The sequence below is a fragment of the Tachysurus fulvidraco genome, chromosome 20, assembly GCF_022655615.1.
Source record: "Tachysurus fulvidraco isolate hzauxx_2018 chromosome 20, HZAU_PFXX_2.0, whole genome shotgun sequence".
Classification (NCBI taxonomy): Eukaryota; Metazoa; Chordata; class Actinopteri; order Siluriformes; family Bagridae; genus Tachysurus; species Tachysurus fulvidraco.
In genome coordinates, this window is record NC_062537.1 from 2,091,817 (window position 1) to 2,114,249 (window position 22,433).

At 40.6% G+C, this 22,433-nt stretch overlaps 1 protein-coding gene across 4 annotated transcripts in view; it reads right to left on the reverse strand.

Annotated features, from left to right (window-relative positions):
- Positions 1-22,433, reverse strand: part of kirrel3a (kirre like nephrin family adhesion molecule 3a) — a 105,347-nt gene that overhangs the window by 25,752 nt on the left and 57,162 nt on the right. For 2 of the 4 annotated variants that reach the window (XM_027158634.2, XM_027158635.2), the window contains exons 2-5: positions 16,547-16,696; positions 11,582-11,731; positions 2,874-3,031; positions 618-768 (exon numbers count right to left, since the gene is read on the reverse strand). In XM_027158634.2, coding sequence (XP_027014435.2) covers positions 618-768; positions 2,874-3,031; positions 11,582-11,731; positions 16,547-16,696 — 609 coding nt within the window. Of the gene's footprint in view, positions 1-617; positions 769-2,873; positions 3,032-10,376; positions 10,486-10,582; positions 10,691-11,581; positions 11,732-16,546; positions 16,697-22,433 lie in introns of those variants that run through there. The other 2 variants (XM_047804442.1, XM_027158636.2) reach the window with 2 other exon arrangements.

Genomic DNA, 22,433 nt, shown 5'->3' on the forward strand with positions numbered 1-22,433 from the left:
AGACGTAATCAGGCTACAGAAAATTAAAAAAATGACACTCAAATGCTTACAAAAATGGTCTTTGGACTGGCGGAGGAAAACGGAGAACACTGAGGAAGAACGCGTAGGCTCCGCCCACACACGAAAGAAGCGGGAAACAAACAAACGGCCAACCCGCGATAGATAAAAACATGCTGATGTCTAAATCTAAGATCAAATCAGCAGCTGCAATTTTGTGTAGTTCGGTCACGACACAAAATTAAAGCGAAATTCAAACGCAGAAACAATAAAGCCGTCAAAAATAAAATGGCTTCTGAAAGCCCAGTTTAAGCTGCACATTAGTCGTGCTGAATAACTCTGGGGATTGAAACACACCAAGGAAAATGCGTCCTGTCAGATATGAGCTGAATCGAATCCCTCATATTTACGTCTGTTTTCGTTCTGCACAAACGAATGCGTAGTGACAGTCGAGGTTATAGGAATGCAAATACACACTTTTTTCCATTGAAAGCCGAGGACGTCTCTGAGGACGGACGGACAGACGGTTAATAGCAAACTGTCTATGAACAAACATGCAGCATTGAATTATACCGCATTAAAGCCGTGTGCTCTGAGTGTGTGAGGAAAAGAAAGCTCACGCTGGATGTCGATGGTGACTGTGGCCTCTTTGCCGTTAGGTGCTGCTTTGTTGGACGCTCGGCAGGTGATGCGCTGGCCGCTCTCGATGTTGGACGCTGAGACGTACAGCGTGCTGACGGTGCTCTCTCTGTGACCATCACGCAACAGCATCTACCGGAAAAAAACAACCGCAAGGGATCAACAAAAAAACACCAACATCCAGTAAAGAAAGAAAGAAAGAAAGAAAGAAAGAAAGAAAGAAAGAAAGAAAGAAAATACTGTATTTATTGCATGAACTAGATATAAACTATATAAAATAATAGAAATACTAGAATAAATATGAATGCTCTATAAATTATTCCCTGATAAGTGAGTGCTAGTTTGAACAGCTGGTTAGCATAAACAGTTAGTTAGCATAAGCGGTTAATTAGCATAAACAGTTAGTTAGCATAAACAGTTAGTTAACATAAACAGTTAGTTAACATAAACAGTTAGTTAGCATAAACATTTAGTTAGCATAAACAGTTATTTAGCATAAACAGTTAGTTAGCATAAACAGTTAGTTAACATAAACTGTTAGTTAGCATAAACAGTTAGTTAGCATAAACAATTAGTTAGCATAAACATTTAGTTAGCATAAACAGTTAGTTAGCATAAACAGTTAGTTAGCATAAACAGTTCTTCACCTTAAACGATTTGTTACTTAGCTTTTTTTGTAGCAGGAATCCAAAAGTATTAAAGATATGTAAAAGAAATAGTGACAGAACATGCTACAGTATATAACACTGACGCTAACACAAACACACTCACCTACACAGTGAGAACAAAAAGACGCTAGCTAGCATTTTAGCCAAAGTGTTATCCCCTATGTTAAGTTTAATAATGTAGAGCGGACAAGCACAGCAGAGGCTCAGGATGGGTTCAGTCAGATCCGTGTAACACCACAGACATAAACAAACAGCCCAGGATGTAAGTCAACACTGTGTCTACTTAACAGGACAAAAGACATCTATCTATTTATCTATCTATCTCCTGTTGTCATTCATTCATTCATTCATTCATTCATTCATTCATTCATTCAATCAGTCATTCATTCATTCCCTATGTCACCCCTTCACCCATGATTTGGTTTTTAAGCTTAGACATTGCCACGGTTCATTTATTCACTCATTCCTCCATCCATTTCTCCCATCCATTAGTTCTGTCCTTCACCTATTCATTTCTTTTTCTTTTTTTTTCTGGGAACTGATTTAATTTATAAGTTTAGCCATTACTATTGTTCATTAATCTGTTCCACCATCCACTGGACCATTTATTTGTGTATAAAATCTTTTCATCTGTCACTAATTAATTAATTAATTAATTAATTGTTTAATTCATTCGTTCACCTATTCTTTCCTTTATGTTCCTTTCTTATTGGCATTTATATTTATTTCCTTCTTCTTAATATGCTTGTAGTTAATGCTCCTCCTGGTCATTTCCTCATCCTGGAGCTTTCAGTAATTCAGTAAACTTTCTGGATATGTGGAGTGGACTGGAAAGTAGTGGTGTTTTCACTCAAGCTTAAAATCTACTAACTAGAATAACTAATGACTGGTCTCTGAATCTGGACTGAGCGATTAGTCCATATTCTCCAGTGAGCATTAGAAGGGATAAAGTGCCCCGATAAAGAAGGAGTATAACTTTCTTTCCGCCAGTGTTAAACACAGAGAGAGAGAGAGAGAGAGAGAGAGAGAGAGAGAGAGAGAGAGAGAGAGAGAAAGCATCCATTTTTCACCCAGACCATATAAAATTGAGCCAAGTGCCCAGAAACGCATCTATAATTAAGAACCGCGGAAAGTCTTCACTTTCTGTTGTGTTTAAATCACGACACTGAAGCTTCCGCCTGGCCACCAGGATTCAATTAAAAATGACTTTTCACTTGTCCTTAACTTGACACGACTAACCTTTCTGAGGACACGTTCAGATGGTGGCTTCATGAAATAATAATGTTTTACCGCAAAGCTGAGAAAAGGTCCAGGAATGTAGGAAAGAAATGTCATACTTTTATGGCTAAAGTTACAATTTGTCTCCATTTTTATTTGAATGTCTGACTGTTGCGCAGTGCTCACACTGGAGACTCCTTCCTTAAAGGTTTCTACTTGAAGCTTATCGGTTTATGGACGATCGAGCAGCAGCTCAGTAATGCTGGAAGTCTCGGTAAACGGCAATTTTCTCAATGCGCATGCCTTCGCTTCACCGTGACGATTTAAATGCGGAGTGAATGCAGGTGATACCTTGGAATACATGGCACCGTTGAGCACCTCTCCGTTACGGATCCAGATGATGGAGGCTGCCGGCTTGGCGTTGTCGGCGTAGCAGGTCAGGTTGAGCGGGTCACCGGCTCTCAGACTCACCACCGGCGCTCCGATGATAACAGGGTCATCTGGAGGAACTGGAGGAAGGAAATGAATAATAGATGTGAAGCGACTTGTACAGAGAGGACAGACTGTACGGACAGACAGGATGGACAGAGAGACTTTAAATTACAGGTCAACCCGACAATTATCATCAGAACAACAAATCTTTCGCTGTAATTAATCTCTGATAATCTAATTTATGGTGGGAACTAATTTGCATTTCTGGATGAACATGAGGCTTGAATTTACTTCGGACCTAAAAGGATTAAAAAAAAGAAAAATTAAAAAATCTATTTCATTCGATTTATTTATATATTTATATTTTCTCCCTTTATTATATTCAATTATAAACTGAATACAAAATGAGACATTGATTAAATAAGGGGTAAATAAATAAAGATGGTGACAAGGTGAGAAAATACACATAAATGAGCAGAAATAATTATGTACACACAAATAACAACAAACAACACTAAGCACATAGACAAATATAAATAAGTACATAGATGGATGGTGTGGGGGGTAAATAGTTGGGCCCTTGGGCCTTGCTCAAGGGCCCAACAGTTGCAGCTTAGTTGTCCTGGGAATCGAATCATTAATCTACCACTTCGATAGATAGATAGATAGATAGATAGATAGATAGATAGATAGATAGATAGATAGATAGATAGATAGATAGATAGATAGATAGATAGGGTCAGTGTTGTTAAGTCACAGACATTGTGGAGTTTATGAGAGGAGATGAAGCAGTTTATTAAATGGTGAGTTGATGAGGATGTCGTTATCATGTTCTAATGTAATCAATCTCCCACAATTTTTGAGTCAAATCATCATTTCTTTCTGTAAGGTCTGTCCTTAAATTCAGAAAAACCAAGCATCAGCTAAAATCAGCCGAAAGAAAGAAAATCTGTCGGAGAGATGAGCAGGGAGGGGAAAGAAAAAGAAACCTGGTGGTCCTGAATAGCACTGATTGCGACCTTCTCTTTAAACACCTCTGATCACTCTGCTTTCCATTTGCACTCAGCTGAATTATTGATTGAGCACGCTGCTCATTACAGAGCATATCTGGGGCAAGTCGAAATCAAAGGCAGCAAGCAGGTGGCACATCCTGACTGCTCCAGAGAGATGGGAGAGAGAGAGAGAGAGAGAGAGAGAGAGAGAGAGAGAGAGAGAGTATGAATGAGTGAAGGAGGCCAAAGGGAGCATAGGAAGAAATCATTTGTTTCCTAAAACACAAACGTCTGATTGTTAATTACGATCACAATCAGTGTTTCATACTTTTTCTAAAAAAAAATAAAAAAAACGAGTGCAGTCGGTGAGAAGTTCAGAGAGGCAGTGAAAGGGCTGTTCATGTCTCACTGCCATTTTGAGATCTTCATATGAGAAATTCATATCTCTTTGACGCTTGTCAGGTTTGGCCTTGCCTCGTCCGTACGGAAAGCTCCGGGTGATATATTACCAGGAATTACCTCACCAGAACCAATCGAGTCGCCTCCTCCGGCTCACTGAGTCTCGAGCTCCTGAAAGTGAGCGAGCAGCTCTCACGTTGGCCGGGGTAAATATCGCACTCACGCCAGCCATCTTTGAAAATATGATTGTGCCGAGATGAATACACAAAACCAGCACATTGAAAGTCACTGTTGTTAGGATCCCATCACAATCGGATACTCGTCGTATACCGCGGCAACTTTCCAAAGATGAGAAGATTTATTTTTTAAAACGCAAAACTTATTTCTTTATAGTTACCTTGAATGTAGTATATTACATCTAGCAGCTAGAACCGATAAGAAGAAAACTTTCACAATCACCGCTCACTTTTTTCTCATCCATTAAGTTAAAAAGACAGAAATAATCAGAAAATTTGCCCATATGCTAAATAACAGAGATGAGGGACTCGAGTCATATGACTTGACTCAAGTCAGACTTAAGTCGCAAATTTGAGACTTGCTTGACACACATTAAAAAAAGACTCGACTTGACTTTGACTTGACATTCATGACTTGAGACTTACTTGTGACTTACACATGTGTGACTTACTCACACATTTGCTAAATAAACACCATGTCATTGAAAATGTCCAGGATGTGGTAGCTTAGTGGTTAAGGTGTTAGTCTACCAATCCAAAGATTGCCGTCTCTAAGCAAGATTCTCTTCTTTGGGATCTGCTTATCTATAACAACAAGCGTTATTCAGAGCTGTGCTACGGTTAATTAAGATCTTCTGACCAATTTGGTGCTGTGCTACTGTCAATCAAGATCTTCTGACCAATCAGGATCACTCTATAACAGCAGCGTTCTGTAAACAAAAGCTTTAAGGGTGTATCGACCGGCCGTTCCGGTGTGGTGGTTCTCCAGGCTAAGTGAACGTCTACAGAATGACATTGTACGAAGTGATTACCCAAGACAACTCGCATCATCATTAAGAAACAAACAAATGAAAAAAAACCCTCCCTAACTGTCAAGCGAGAGCATCTTTGTCGTCATCATCATTGTGGTCATGTTTGCAGATATTCCTTGGTGTAATGGTTCTTTGACGGTTTAACACGGGCAGTCGATAGATTCCTCTCGCGTGGGCGAGCGGACTGAATGAATCAGCCCGGTTTAATTGGGGCTCGCAGCAGCAGAAACACTCGAGCGATACCCAATGCAAGCCAGGTTCCATGGCACCAAATTACTTTTCTCTCTGCCCTCTTGATACATGCGGCCCTTGGGACATTTCCCGGACTTGATCGGTCTGCGGAGGTGAGTCGAAAGAGGGAAGAGAAGAGAAAAATGGAGCAATTTCACATTGTAAAAAAAAAAAAGAAGAAGAGGAGGTGGCACTAAGGGGAAACGTGACCCATTTTCTAACATACCTGCAGCTGCTTTCTGATGTTTTTGGTATCTAGCAGGAGAAGGTGGCAGAGTGGGATTAATCACAGCCGTGCTGCATAGGAGCGTCAGTAATTAGCCTTCTCTTCCAGCCAAATGAACTGCGAGATCAAATCACACCATCTACAAACAGGTCTCTATAGTCATACAGCTACTGTAGTTTGTATGTGTGGAAGAGTGTGTGGGTTGTTTTTTTTAGGGGTTAACATGTTTAAAACTTCTTATTGAGGAATCTAACAGGCTTTTAATCCAAAAACAAATTCATTAAGAATGCTGGACCAAAAAAAAAAGGTAGTCACCTACTGGAACATGGCTGCTAGTGATGCTAATGACACTATTATGATTGCAGATAAATAAGCTTAATAAGCACCAGCTGATGATATGAGGATGGAAAGAGGAAGCGCTGGAGAAGAATAAAGTCCTTAACACGGTAAAATAGATAGAGGGTGAGCCGACGATCTCGCTGAAGTAAGGTATCAGGGCAAATAATCGACGTCAGACTAACTGATAACACAATGAAAATTATAGCCAATGATAACAGCTGCGGTTTATTGTTTTTAATCACATTTGATTGATGGGAAACATTGATGAAATTAGTTCCATTGTTTTTTAAACAAATTATTCAAAATAATCCATTGACAAAATTAGTTCTGACACTGGGGACTCCTATAGCTGTTGAAACGGTTACATAATATTAACACCTCCTATCCAATTAGAATAATTATTAATGATTTTACATCTCTATACAATTTTATACAATAAAGAGGCTGTTGAAAGCCGTACAATTTTTATAAACCGACACAAATTTTCAAATATAGAAGGTGCTCGAACTCGTTTGTTAAGCCCTATTATGTTTTCAGTATTTTATACAAACTCCACACAAACTCGTCTGCAACACTGAACATTATAATAGAATTGGAACCAAACGGTCCAGGCATAAAGACGTGTTAGGTGTGTGTGCGTTTATATTTTACGGCTGGTAAACATCGTCCTTCACGTCCTTATTCACTCCGCAATTCGCAAAACCTTTCTAAAGCCACACAATGCACACACAACCTTGATGTGCTGACTAGTAAGACACTAGACTACACAATGTTTGTCATCCTATTGCAGATTATTTGTTTGTGATGAAAAGTATTGTGTATCAGTCCTCTTGTCACACGCCTCGATTGAGGGGCACGATAACGTAGCTCAGGTGTCCTTGTATGTATGTGTGTGTGTGTGTGTGTGTGTGAGAGAGAGAGAGAGACAGACCTCAGAGTGTGTTGTGTTTGCTGTGTGACTTAACAGATATCATCTAAGCTAAACCCTTATATTTGTTTGTGAGTCGGGTGAACAAACTAACTACAATTCCAGAATCAGCTTTTTAATGAATGTTTCATCTCATTAACACCGAGTACAGCCAGTAATTGATACGACCAGTCAATCACAGAGCAGCATAAAATCATGCAGAACCTCCAAGCTTCAGGTTCAAGAGGTTCAAAACATCCACTGAGCGAGAATTCTCTGGCTGAAAACATCCTGTTGATGAGAGGATCCAAAGGGCTCCGCTAACTCGACCACTCTTCACAGAAAGAAAAGAATCTCAGTACACCTTAAAGCCTTGAACACTACATTCTTAGAAATGAAGGAAGGGGAACTCTTGAAGGTTCTATGTAGGGCACTATGTACAAAAGCCTTTATGCTAAATCTATATCATGGAAAAACCAGTAGCTATAAACAGGACACATACAGTACAATACACACATTTAGAAAATCAATAAATAACTAGATTTGTAAAGTTCGTCGCGACAAACTTTGATGTTGGCTTTGACGAGGCAAGTATTCGCAAAGGCCGGTGCTTTTTAGAGGCGAGTGGACATAAGGATCTATGTTACTTTTGGAGGCAAGTGGACAGAAAGATAGGGTGCCAAAACATTTGGAGGCAAGTGGAGATGAGCATGTGACACCATCCGAATAGTCCCGAGGAAGTTCCCCTCATTGGGCTGAGTGTTTTGATATGTCACATGTTCATGTTGTGCTAATTTTTGATTTTCACGTGACGTCATCAGGATACCCGTGAGGAAGTTCCCCTCATTGTTCTGAGTAAATAATATGTCACATGACCATGTTGTAAAAAGTTCTTTGATTTTGCATATATTGGGGGCGGGGCTGCGGGACAACCGAAAGGCCAGTCGGTACGCCGATTTAAACTTTCGACCAGAGTATCACCCTAAAGGAGCTGGCCGAGTTTGGTGTAGTTAGTTCGAAAGCTTGCGGAAGTACCGGAATTAGGAGCAACAAACTTCAGACCAGGTTCTACGACATATCCGAATATGGTGCACGTGGCTCGAAAGCTCTAGGCCGCATTAAATTTTATAAATTTTTGTCTAAGCTTAAATAGGAAAACAGAATGAAAAGCAATCAGTAATGCACTCCAGTGTAGAAATAACTCCGCTTCTGTGTTGTTTAGAAGCAGAACCACACATTTTCCTGTATATGGAGTAGAAATTAGCTACCGGAGAAGCAGAAAAACAAAGCAAGGCACTATGCTTTCAGCTCTGAGTCTACACTTTTCAGTTCTCATCAAGTTCCTACCTGTTCTCATCTCCCAGTGACAGTGTCACAACAGGAATAGCAGAGGAGTGTGGATGACAGTGTATGACAGCTCACCCTCCTCTTTTCCCATTCCTACAGCTCCCTCTCTACCTCCGATGCCATTACACACCAAGATTTTATGATTTCAATGCAGACGCATCAAGCCAAATGTGGCGATTCCGGGCACTGGGATTACAGGATGTTGGTGATTATGAGGTTTGGTTTTTCAAGGTGCATCCTGGAGGATACCTGCCACCATGATGGGGCAATCTACAAGCTAGAAGCTGTCAGTGGAAACGAGCAGAGTTGCAGATGTGCCTGACTTCATCACTGCCTGGCCAACAAAGTGTGGCATTTGAGAAATGAGGACCAGCTGTTCCAAACTCTGTGGCGATTTATGGAAATTAAAGTTTAATGGTGTTTGCAAATGGGTAGTTAGATCACCTCCAGCTTGCATTTACATCACAAAAGGCTCTTTAACAAAAGATAAATGGGGGAAGGAGTACAATATCCAGGCCTCAGGTTAGAACTACACCAATTTTCTTTTCAGCCTGTCTTTGTTTGCTTTTTATCTAGACCAATCTACCACAGAGGAGGCAGTGTTCAGTCTGACATTAACAGAAGGCAGACAGGAGGCGAGGAGTGAGAGGATTGTTTGGCGAAGGCTGCAAATATTGGCTTGCTGCTCACCTAAAAATGGAAAAAAAAAAGTTTGCTTGCTGACAGTCTTTCCCAAAGCTGGTGTTCCAACTCAACTCAATGATTATCTCAGAAAGACAAGAAAGACAAGCAAGTAAGCAAATAACTCATTCCAAAACACTCCAAAGTATTTACATTTCTTATCATGAATTATTTGGACCATAGACCACCGTATCTTCTTAAACAAATTCTTGCCCCAAGAATATTTCAGACAGTGTTGGAGATTTAGATCTTCCACACCGATGAGTCTTTTTGTCAAGTCTGAATGAAATTCTATACAAAACTGCTAGCACTCTGAAAAACTGTCCCTTTTAAACAAGGAACATTTGAAGGACCAAGGTTTCCACTGCATGATTTACATGGAAGCTAAAGCTTAATACTTGGGATCAAATTATCCTGAGGTATATCTGCTTAAGGAATAATTTACCCAGGTTGGCTCTTAACTAATTTATGGGCCAAGCATACATGATTATCCGCTAACTCTTGCTTGGAGGTTCAGGATTCATATCGCAATCAAGTACTGTAGGGGAAGGAAAACCGCCCTTCGATTTACAAGACAGCATTAGACACATTTGTAATATACAAATCTGGATTGCCACAACAAGCCAACATTCCTTCATTCATTTTCTACCGCTTATCCGAACTTCTCGGGTCACGGGGAGCCTGTGCCTATCTCAGGCATCATCGGGCATCGAGGCAGGATACACCCTGGACGGAGTGCCAACCCATCGCAGGGCAAACACACACTCTCATTCGCTCACACACACACACACACACACACACACACTACGGACAATTTTTCCAGAGATGCCAATCAACCTACCATGCATGTCTTTGGACCGGGGGAGGAAACCGGAGTACCCGGAGGAAACCCCAGAGGCACGGGGAGAACATGCAAACTCCACACACACAAGGCGGAGGCTGGAATCAAACCCCCAACCCTGGAGGAAATTTTGACAAACAAAGTAAAATCAAAAGAAGAAGCAGTAGCCTTAAGATTGGAGTTTGGAAAATCACTGGTTGGGACATGGTATAAGACATTAGAATAGGTTCCTTCCCCTGCAAGGATCCAACCAGGCACTACAAATTCTGAGCTTTGCTTGTCAGGGATAAGAAAGACAAAGCGATTGGATACTCTCTGGCTCTAGTTTCGGTCATGCTTCACTGTCCTCTGTGAGAAAGAAGTGACAGACTGCACTGAATCCTGACACCACCCATACATTAACTTCATTACCTCAGGATGGCTTGGCTCACAGCTTTGTATGCAACTTTTCAGAAGTCTGTGCGGGATTAAATGTCAGGCTAATGGCTATGCCCAAGAAGAACCTGATGATTTTTCTCTCCTGCCAACAGAGCAGCGAAAAATAAATAAAACATAAGAAAGTTAAGAATAAAAACAAATGGTTGCCCGCTCATCTATAATTAATCATTTTAATGCACCTGCAATCGCTGACATCTTCACTTCCCTCTAAGTAAGCAGCTTTGGATTGCTTGGCTGTAGCTTTGCTGCTCATGAGCCAGAATAATGAACTGATACCTCTGAAATCCATCATGGCTTTAACAAGCAGGAGAGATCAATAATGATAATTAGGCCTCGTTTTGCCTGCCTGGAGGTGGACATTTGCATCGGAATCTCATTGATTGATAATCACAGGAGATGGAAAACATATCTGAGGTCTTTTACTACAGCTGATTAGCCTTGATTTGAGAGGGTTCCTAGCTTATCTGATTCCAATGATTACTTAGCAGCTGCTTTGCGATTAGGTTCAAAAACATTTGGTCTTTAAGAACACTTGCTTTTCTCACTTTTAGGTGCCGGAGCACAGAAATACAAACAAGTCAATTTTACTGAGAATTGTGAAATTCACTACAAGCGTGGGCCAACCGATTTCCTTCACTACATTTTCATCCATTTGTTCATTTTCTACCGCTTATCCGAACTTCTCGGGTCACGGGGAGCCTGTGCCTATCTCAGGCGTCATCGGACATCGAGACAGGATACACCCTGGACGGAGTGCCAACCCATCGCAGGGCACACACACACTCTCATTCACTCACGCAATCACACACTACGGACAATTTTCCAGAGATGCCAATCAACCTACCATGCATGTCTTTGGACCGGGGGAGGAAACCGGAGTACCCGGAGGAAACCCCCGAGGCATGGGGAGAACATGCAAACTCCTCACACACACACAAGGCGGAGGCAGGAATCGAACCCCCAACCCTGGAGGTGTAAGGCAAACGTGCTAACCACAAAGCCACCATGCCCCCTTCACTACATTTTATTAATGCAAAATATACGGCATGTCAGAAGACTTTCCTATGTTGGTAAAACTTTACAGCTTAGCCTCTGACACTGAGGACTCCTTCCAAAAATGTTAAAACTAAACATCCTTTTAGAAAACATTACCATATCGTATACGGGATCATACTGACCTAGAACTGTGAGGCGAGCAGGTCGTGACCTGATGCCAACCTGGATGCCCTGACACTCAAAGCTTCCATCATCAGCAAGCTCCGTCCTCTGGATTAGAAGATGGTACTCGCCTTTGCTGTGATCACCCACTACATCGTAGCGTGGATAACCTGAAAAAAAAGGAGTATTATATTAAACATAACCTGCTCATAAACAAAACAGCAAGACTTCATCATTGAGGTAAGAGGATGCAAAAGTACAACTCAGTTATTGATTTCTCTTTTGGCATTCCACGTGAAAACATACTTAGCTCAGAAGGATGTTGTAGCCTAGTGTTTAAGGTGTTGGCCTACAAATCAGAAGGTTGTGAGTTCAAATACCAGGTCCACCAAAGGACCACTGCTGGCTTAATTGCCCACAATTGCTTATGTCAAATGCTGTAAATGTAACACAGAGTGTCTTCTCAGATTAAGATTAAAGCTTTAGCTAGCTCCACAGACAATGAGATAAATAAGATGTCCAAGGAGTCCTGAGTCTGCCCAGGAGGGTCTCTGTCAAGACGGACATTCCTCATACAGCTCTATCAGAATCTGACTGGTGAAGGAAACCCAAACTGGCTCATCTAAATTCTGACAAATAGTAACTTTACTCTGAGGATATCCTAGTTGGTTGAACACCCCAAAATTAAGCCCATTGGAAGCTCATCTCAGACACCTGTACCATTGACCTCGTTCTTTGGAAGAACTTCTTGCACTGTTGTCCGTGTCTTATACCAAGGACCATCAGCACTGCTCCTGGAAATCTACTATTTACCACACTAATAATTTAAATTCATATCACGTCTACTTGATTAGTCACATTGCTGTACGATGGCCATATAAATACCATCAGTTCAAGAGGATGAATATTTCAAGTTCATGCAAAAATATTAAAAAAATGCATTGATAAAAGTTGACCTCATGTAAAACTGGATACAACATACAAAGCACCAAGGTTTTTGAATCTTGTGACAAGAAAAAAGAAGTTTTCAACATTACACATTACTTTCACATTATAACAGCCTTGTCAGTGGAATGTATGTTGAATGTACTGGATGGTGGAAAAAAAGGTATGTTTTGTAAAAATATGTAGTTATGAAAGCATAATGAATAAAAAGAAAAATGTAATGTTCAGGGGGTGACGGTGGCTTAGTGGTTAGCACGTTCGCCTCACACCTCCAGGGTTCCCGCCTCCGCCTTGTGTGTGTGGAGTTTGCATGTTCTCAACCGTGCCTCGGGGGTTTCCTCCGGGTACTCCGGTTTCCTCCCCCGGTCCAAAGACATGCATGGTAGGTTGATTGGCATCTCTGGAAAAATTGTCCGTAGTGTGTGTGTGTGTGTGAGCGAATGAGAGTGTGTGTTTGCCCTGCGATGGGTTGGCACTCCATCCAGGGTGTATCCTGCCTCGATGCCCGATGACGCCTGAGATAGGCACAGGCTCCCCGTGACCCGAGAAGATCGGATAAGCGGTAGAAAATGAATGAATGAATGAATGAATTAATGTAATGTTCAGCTTAGAATCGCTTAGCGTCTTGTGTGTGTAAATCCGATTTGGGCAGGAGGTACGTCTACTACTGTTAGTAAATGTTTTATTTCAACAATCCTTGGTTATTATTTGTCAAGCTAACAGTTTGTGACGGAGTAATCCAATCCAACACTCGGCTGACTCTGGCCCCTATTAAGAGGTAAACCTCCACTACTACAAAGTCATCCAATCACCTATTAATGCAGGCATGTTCTTTGCCAAGGGCCTCGAAGGCAAACCGAGCTAAAGACGGTGGACTGCAGTATGATGGTGTTAGCCCATTGATTCATGCTAATTCAGTGGAAATGAGCAGTAAGCACGCCTACATCCCATTAGCTTTACTGTTTCGCTGATGGTCTCATCTAGAATCAATGTAGTTAACTTTTATCATTTGCTGTCCTGGAGCTCCATTTCACTTAAAATCTACTGAAGCAGAACATCATCCTCTTTGACTAGAGACCCTTATTATAGTCATTTTTCACTTTCCTTTTTAGTAACAGTCAGAGATAAAAAATGCACTGATACACCTGCAAAAAAAGAGGGGGGGTGTTTCAGGTTAAGCGTTAGATCTGCTGCGATGTAAGTAAGAGTGGGCTTCGGAAACTGGGATGAAGGCTAATCAAAGCAAGAAGAGATGAAGGAGAGGAGTTAAAAGAATAAAGAGAAAGACACCTGAGTGTTAGCACGATCAGTAGTTCAGTCCATCTTCATTTCCAGGTGGATTTTGAGTTAAGTTTAAAAAGGTTGAGAATTTTTTTCAAAGCGTTTTATTGAAATCGTTCAAATATTCGGTTAGAGACAACACAAACGTCGATGAGAAGAATAAGCTGAAATGCCATAAATCAGTGCTATCATATTCTAATCATAGCAAAAATTATCCAAAAAACAGAAATTTTTTAAAAATATTTTAAAAATATGTATTTATTTATTTAAATTGTTTGTTTAGTGGCCTAGTGGTTAGAGAGTCTGACTCCTAACCCTAAGGTTGTGGGTTCGAGTCTCGGGCCCTTGCCCACTGCTCCGAGTGTGTTTTCTCCATATGAGCATGGGTCACCATATTTCACGTGACGTCACTTCCTTCTTTAAAACAGTATTACTAGCTAAAATGAAGAAAACTGTAGAATGGACTTACTATACTTCATGTATACAGTTTAAAGTTACACATAATGATGTTAGCTATCAGCTTTATTGGGAAGGTTCAACACGGCTCATAACCATACGTGATATACAGTAAGTTCATACACTAAATTATTTCTTTTATTCTATATTAATACACTTCATAGCTTACTAGCTAGTCAAATGTTATTACTCTACATTACATTAGCTACTCATATCTGGGCCAAAACAAAGGAGGGGATTATTGTCAGTGCCGAGTTTCCCACTAGGATGTTGGACGAGAATGATCCCTCAAGTCGACAGGATTCGTTCGTTATCTTTTTTGTTTATATCAGAAACTGGTCTGTACATTAGCAAAATTCCATTATGGTCAGCAAACTATAGCTAACCGAGAGACTTCCAGAATAACGATACATATTAATATTGACATATCTACAGAATACGGAAAGTACTAGGAACGTTTTATCCTAACCAAATGAATAAACAAACAAACAAACAAACAAACAAAACCCTCATCTTGCAGTCAGTGGACTTGATCCCGTGGTGTCTTCTTTAAGACAGTAAAGAAGACAGAGGATTGAGGAATGAGGATGATTTAAAGCAGCCTATGTTCTACACAGTACTAAAGATCTGGAAGCCCCTCCAGCTCGCCATTGATTGCTCACAGAAATGAAGAAGTGTTTATCCTGCGCAGCAGCCGCACAGGAGCGGTTATTGAGCAGCCCACAGTGTTTGGCTAAGCGTCGGATTTCAGCCCTCAGCACCTTCGTACTGAAATCCAATGAAACACCCACCTCAGGGGGGATGCCTTCATGGCTCAGAGTGAGGCAGAGAGAGCGAGTGGAATGGGACGAGCCGAGCCCTTAGAGGCTCAATTAAAGAGCTCGGGCCGTGACTAAACGCCGCCCAAGGTTGCTGCTAAAAAAGACAAATTTGCAGCAAAGCTAACGCAGCAGTTGACACTTATTCCATCATCCAGAGTGTGCCTTTAAATCAATAACAGGCACAGCCAGGACAAGTTTCTCCCAGCCAGCAGATCATCAACAGATGTGTTGCAGCTAACTAAATGACTGATCCATGACAATGAGAAGGTTTGGTGAACACATTATGCTGTGTGGTGTGTTTCAGTCATTTTAAGTCTTTTCCAGAAGAGCTCTTAGAGGATCTCAGTACGAGGATTAAATTCATTAAATTTCAGAACACTGAGTATTTGCTGCCGAGCCACATACAAAGCAAACTATATGCTAACTATACTATATAAGTCCACACTAACATCACCTTGATCACATCAACCTTAATAAGCAACACAAACAAGACCATGTTCTGTTTTTTCCGGACATCGGTGTTGCTCGTTTTTGTTCTCAGCTTCCTCACTTATGGTTTCTTTATGCCAGATACTTTTTGTTCGTTTCTGTTCTCGTTCTATTTTAGATCAGTTTCCAACTACATCTTTGTAGCGCCCTATAATCTGGGAGGCCATCGGGGTCAAAAATTACATTTTTTCTTATTTCTGTGAATGCTATAAAGGGAATTAATAGAACATAGTTTGTTTAGAGACACACCGTAATTATCCCGCTCTGTTCTTTCTAACCCTCGTGGTTAAAAAGAGAAACTCTTGTAGTCGTTGTTTACGCTTTCCTCTTGTGACAATTAAAAATGAGACTCGTTGACCTGGATTGTATTTCACAGGTGCAGAAGTGATGTTCATTACACACATGCAAGCTCTTTGTGCCTTTATTTGGGTTATTGCATAAATTAAAATGGTACTAGAAATGCAGATGTTGCTCATTTTAACAGCTAGAGATTTAATTACATAATTCACCCATCTTTTTTTTTCCAGAGTCAACCCTACCACAAGGGACCCATTAGTTCAAGGACTCTTTATAGTTTGATGGGCGTGGCTTCTTTCAGGATGACTCCGCCCCATTCACATGACATGAATGCTAACCGGCTCGCTATGAAATTTGTAGTGACATCATCATAATCATCATCATCATCATCAAAACACCACAGAGAGTCTTTAAACAATTCAACTCACACCTTACTAACACACTTTTTTTTTTAAATCAGCCACCAAACATCCACAGATTTTACAAAATTGAACCTTTTTATGGCTAAATATATAACAAAAACCCCGAATGTGAAATTTGAAAATCATGAAATTCTTTTCTCCGCAAACCTTTTTTTTTTTTTTTTTACTGTATAAACCATGACGTTTGTTTCGCTCTGTGAAAAACAACATGCTGTATTCGTTCCACGACGTCTCATAGCAAATAACAGCAACGTGAAACACTCATGTCACCGACCTGACATGTCCCGGTTCACCCCCAGAGCCAGGCCGTCTTTGACCCACAGGACCATGCCGTGATATCCGGTGATGGCACACGGTAGCGTCACAGGCTGCCCTGCCACCACAACCATGTCGTGAGGCTGCTGGATGAAAACAGCGCAGGACCCTGACAGAGAGAAGGGGAAAAAATATCAGTAAGAGCATTTCATGGGACACACATTAATTGCAGAAACAGAATCAGAAACTGATACAAGTCTACATCAAGTCCGTTTTTTTCCCCCCTGATCCATGTCGTGTAACATGCCGAAAACAGGAAACAACGCTCTTACGATGTGCGAATCGTCGCTTACGGAAGCAGGCACCAGGGACGCGGCGTAACGTAACACCGCATTGCAGAAGATTGTCTCACATCACAGAACTTAAGATAAGTTGTGAAATACTGAACCCGCTCTTTCAGGTAAACATTTGTGCAAGGTGGCAATTGCAGGTGTTAATCCCCTTCTACCCCAGTGTGCACCGTATGTGTGTGTGAAGTGTTATCTCATTACAGCAGAAAGGAAGGACAGCGAGCTTCTGCACAGGAAACAGGAGAAAAGCGTTTGCTCTGTAAACACATTCTTTGCTGTTTCAGAACATCATATTGACATCTCAAGCAGACTTTGTCTCCTGTTTACCAAAGCGGCTCGTCCTTTCCCCTCTCAACCTCTTTTCTCTCTTCTTTTTTTCCCCCGTCTTTAAAGCGAAAACAGACCACGGTTTGGTTCTCGAGGGATTCCTTTGGTAGAGTTTGTCTTAAATTCAATAAACTCTATCTCTCAGATGAAGTTTTCATAACGCTTCAGAAAAATGTCCACAGACAACGGCTATCTTTTATTTAAGCGAATTTAACGTAAATCGATTCAACTCTAGGAGCGTTTACACAAAAAAAATGTGGAAGTCATGAAAAAGTTCTCTGGCTAGTTTCATAGGAGGAGACTCGCTAACATGAAACTCTGATGAACTGATCGCCTAATTAGCGGCGAGAAACTTTTAATGAAACTCCCGTCTTTCTCTTACCTTTTGAACTGTCATGTAACTAGCGCATCCTTACCACGCTTTAGCTTATATCATCGACCTCATGTCACTGTGTCTGCTGAAACATAAGCAGAGATGTACGAGGACTGCTTCCAGAAAACAGAGAAGATAAAGAAAGCCAGACGAGGGAAAGAGACTCAGACGTCGTCGTGTTATTTCGAACCGCTGAAGATGATTCATTTGCATTCCTGTGTTCAAAGCAAACTCATAAGAATTCAACAAGTAATAATTTAGTTACAGAAAACAGGCCACTAACCCCGCCTCTTCGTCTTTAATTCTAACCTTAACTTTTTATGCTAATACAGTAGATTTGCAACAAACCGAGATATAACCATGATGACTCCAATGCTAACGTTATGTTTTATACGCCTGAACATGAAGGTCATGTTCTCGGGATGTGACCAGGAAGCGTCAAAACATCAACGTTGGACTACGATGTTGGAAATTGAACATGATATTATACAACATTAGGGATTCCAAGACGATCCTCTTGGCTTATTAGAACTTTAAGAGGTTTGTCATGAGAATTCGTGAAGGTAAAAGTGCTCTGGATCAATAGGAACAGAAGTCATGGCACGTACAATGAAATAACGGATGATGGTGGCATCGGTCCAGGATCCTGCCAAAGAGCCACTGCAATCACGCCCTCTGGGGTAAATCCAGAGCCCTGATGCAGATCTGAGCTTCGGATGAAATTAATCACAAGGAAAGCAGGAACATCTCAGAGTTCTTCGCTCTGATGTTCCTCAAAAACCTGCAGATTGGAAATGCTAAATTTCCCCAGTAACTGGGAGAAACTGCTTCATCCTGTCTCATGTGTTCTATCTCACCTTACCCCAGTATTCCTGGGATATGCTCCAGCAAAACAAAACATAAACTCTAGCTCAAAGATGAAGTTTCCAATAAAGTAAAAAGAATATTAAAAAATCATTACAAATGTATTCATGAATGTACTTTTTTATAGAATTTATCATTTTTTTCACTACAATAAAGAATAAAAAAAAACACCTCTGTTTTGTTAGAATATATATAATATATAAAACATTATGAGATTTAAAAAAATCTAAAATAATTATTGTTTTTTTTTAAAAGTAATCTAATAAATTGTAATATTATTTATGGGTTTTTTTTTTCGTTTGTTTGTTTTGTGTTGTTTTTAATTCACCTAAATCCGTCCCTTGGGAATTTTTTCTAACCCTAACCCAATCCAGATCTTTTTCCCAGCACCTCAGGACTAAATCACAACTTAATCAAGAGCAGAATAAAATTTTTCTTATTACGTTCTGGATAAAACAATAATCTACAAAGAAAAAAAATGATGATGTACATTAAAAAATAACCAGCAAGCAAAAAAAAACGTAGCTCTCAAATCGACGAAAGTCGGATTGTAACAAGCGCCTTGAACCGGATGGATGAATCTCCTTGTTATGTCCTGACGTTCCGCATACCTCTTCCCTGTGGGCCCAAGTCAAATCTAAACAAATGAATTTTATTATTGCATTCACAATGGCTCATTTCCTGCACCTGCACTTAAGGTCAAAGATCACTGATCTGCTCTTAGCATAGCGGCTGAAGCCTTCAGACCAGGAAAGTTTGCTAGTTTGTAAAAACGACATTATTACGACTCATCCGAGGAGCTAACGTGTGCTCTTTCTACCAATGAATCAATTAAGACAAATCCAAATACTAGCGAGTTAATTGCTTTCCTGCACATGTTTAATTTTCCAGGGATTTAAAGAGCAGGCTTGAGGAGAATCATTACAGGGGAATGATGATGGAAATCGACATGTGAGAGTCTCTGGGTGATGACAAGATAATTCCGGTAAAGACGGACATCTGCTCGTCTGCTGTTTAGGTGTTAAAGATTCGAACAGAAGTTATACAGAACTACGTCTCGCTGGGGAAATGAGGGACAAGACGACGAGACTAGCGAGCTACTGCGAACTTGGTGCCATGTTTGGGCTCCATCTGCTCATGTTACACAAGTCCTTACTTGGCATGCTGATAATTAACTTCATGGCAATCAGATGCATCTTTCATGATAATTAAGATTAAAGATAAAAAAAACTGGAACCCAGCATGCAACTACGTATGAAAACAAATCTTATCCACTTTAACAGTGTAAAGAGTTAACAGTAAAAAAGTCCTGTCTTTGTGGTCACTTTGACTGGACCCTAGCTCGAGTAGTAGAGTTAGGTTTAGGGCTAGAAGTAGAAGTAGGGGTAGGGTTATGGGTAAGGTTAGGATAGGATAGGGGTAGGGTTATGGGTAAGGTTAGGATAGGGTAGGGTTATGGGTAATGTTAGGATAGGATAGGGGTAGGGTTATGGGTAAGGTTAGGATAGGGTAGGGTTATGGGTAAGGTTATATAGGGTAGGGGTATGGTTTGTTGTAGGATAAGTTTAGGGTTAGGGTTAGGTTTGGGGCTAAGAGAAGTTTCAGGGTTCAGGGCTGAGTATAGGGTTAGGTTTTGGGTTGGGGTTAGAGGAAGGTTTATGGTTGAGGATAGGGTTAGGGGAGGGGTTTGGAGTGGAGTTTGGGAGTAGGGCTATTTTTAGGGTTGAGGTTAGGGTTATGTTTAAGTTTTGGGGTAGGGGTTTGAGGTTAGAGGTGGGGTAGGTGTGTTTTAGGGTTAATGTTGAGATGGGTTGGTTTGGCTTCTGAAGCACTGAAACAACCCCCCCCCCCCCCAAAAAAAAAAAAAAAAACTACAGAAAACATCAGGCAAAAAATAACAGAATACTTTTCTGTACTGAAGCTTTCATTGTTATTAAACACCAACATCCAAAAGGAGCAAGATAGTGGATTCTCCATTAAATCCTGAGACGAAGCCAACTATTAATCACCATGCAGTGGGCTGCACTGTGCTGGAGAAGTTGCTCCTTTTACTGCTTTTTAATACACAACGCTTTAATTACCATAATGCAATTCTTCTCCTATTTTTATCTTTATCAATAATACATTACAGCAGTAAAAGTATAGTTTTTTTTTCACTAGCAGCTCTTCAAGTTTACATGTGTATGTGTGTGTGTGTCCTTGCTGCCTTCCTGTTCACTGATGTTGTTCGTTTTGTCAGCCCGAATAACATATATCTCTATTTTATTGTATTTGGATTTGAACTTAAATTTGAACCCCTGGATTGTTTTGTGTATCTAACAATATTTTGTTTTATACTTTTTCTTTTTCAAATATCAATGGAAACTGATGAAAGTTTTATTAAGTAAAATCCACACAATACAAAGTAAAAAAAAAAAAACCTCCACAAGTCTGGGCAAAGACGCATCCTTTATTTCGAGCTACTATTATCTCTGTAAACTTCCAACCCAGATTTTTTTGAAAATGTTTGAATATGTTTTCTCCGACTAAATGTTTTCCTGACCCTGAAACACGGCGAGATGAGAATAGAGTAAGAACACAAAGTTCTATTGTGTTGAAAGCTGTTGTGATGTGTGCTACAATAAAGGACAGGTTTTTTTTGTTAGAAACTTTAAAAACTCAGAGATAATGAATATAAATCTGATTAAAAAAAGCACAGTTTGATCTAAAAAAAACAACAACATGCAGTTAACTGAATTTAGGGTTAGGGTTAGGGTTAGGATTAGGATTAGGGTTAGGGTTAGGATTGGGGTTAGCCCTAACCCAACAGGGTTGTAAAGTTACAGCAAAATAATCTTTGATGGTTTGATGAAGTTATGTTATTATTTTAGTGCTTTATTCCACTGATAACGCAGCAATTTGAGGTTTTTGTAAAATAATCATTTCCAGAAACGATCTCTGACTATTGAACAGCGCTAGAAGTAGAAGGTAGGTACAGTATTCAGTGTAGGACTTCCTGAGAGATGTTGTGCGACGTCCTTCACAATGCCAGACTCCCACGTGTGCATTGTTCCTGACTGAGGTAGGATTCGGAGTTCGGTTTCTCCACAAGCATAAACAATTCAGTAGCAAAGACTAGCGAGTGAGGAAGTCGTTCTGTTCTGCGAGGAAACGCTGGCTAAGGCACTAATGATTTCCGACTACAGCGCCCCCAAAGTTTTGCGTGCTTCTGATAGGACGATAAATTGGTGAAAATCTCTAATGGTCTCACACGAGGAAAGATCTTTTGCACAAGAATGACGCAAGATGGTCTGTCTTCTGAAGACAAAAGAAAACAACAGGAAGTGATTAACTCTCATATTGCTGACTCATATCCTGGGCTTCTGTGCTCTTGGCTTGTAAATTATAGCATTGAGTCAAAACTGCAGTCCATTTGAAATATTCACGACTCAAGGTACTGTACCGCTGTTTGTTCACTTGCTGTCTTCTCTAATAGCCACACTATAATATATCCCATCAGCCTTTACGATAGAACCTGCAACGCATGACTGACTTCATCATCATCTCCACTACACAGCCCTAATCTTGTTCAGGCGAATAGAACATGTCCTTCATCGCCAGCAGCTTTTCTTCATCGACCGCGAGGTGCCACGCTGCTGATTAGCTTTTATTTTTCCCGATGACTCGTATTGAAGCTCCAAGATAGAAAGGTTCGCTGGTAATCAGCTATTCGCTGTCATGCTGCTTCTCCTTGTGGGACGGGCCAACAATGGCCTCATTTTCAACACCTTTGAAAGGCGTGAGCTCGGTGTCATGCTCTCTCAGCTGCTCCAGAATGAAGGTCGCGTAGTCCATGTGCAATTCAGGAAAAGTATCTAGAACCAAATGGACTCTTTGGTACACAGATTTATTCTCCAATCTGGTTGGTCGGAAGGTGTTGATTCGTTGTAATTGTTAGTGTGCTGTTTTAGGAAGACTGGGTTGCCAATAATTTTACATTTCAAAATCCTTGA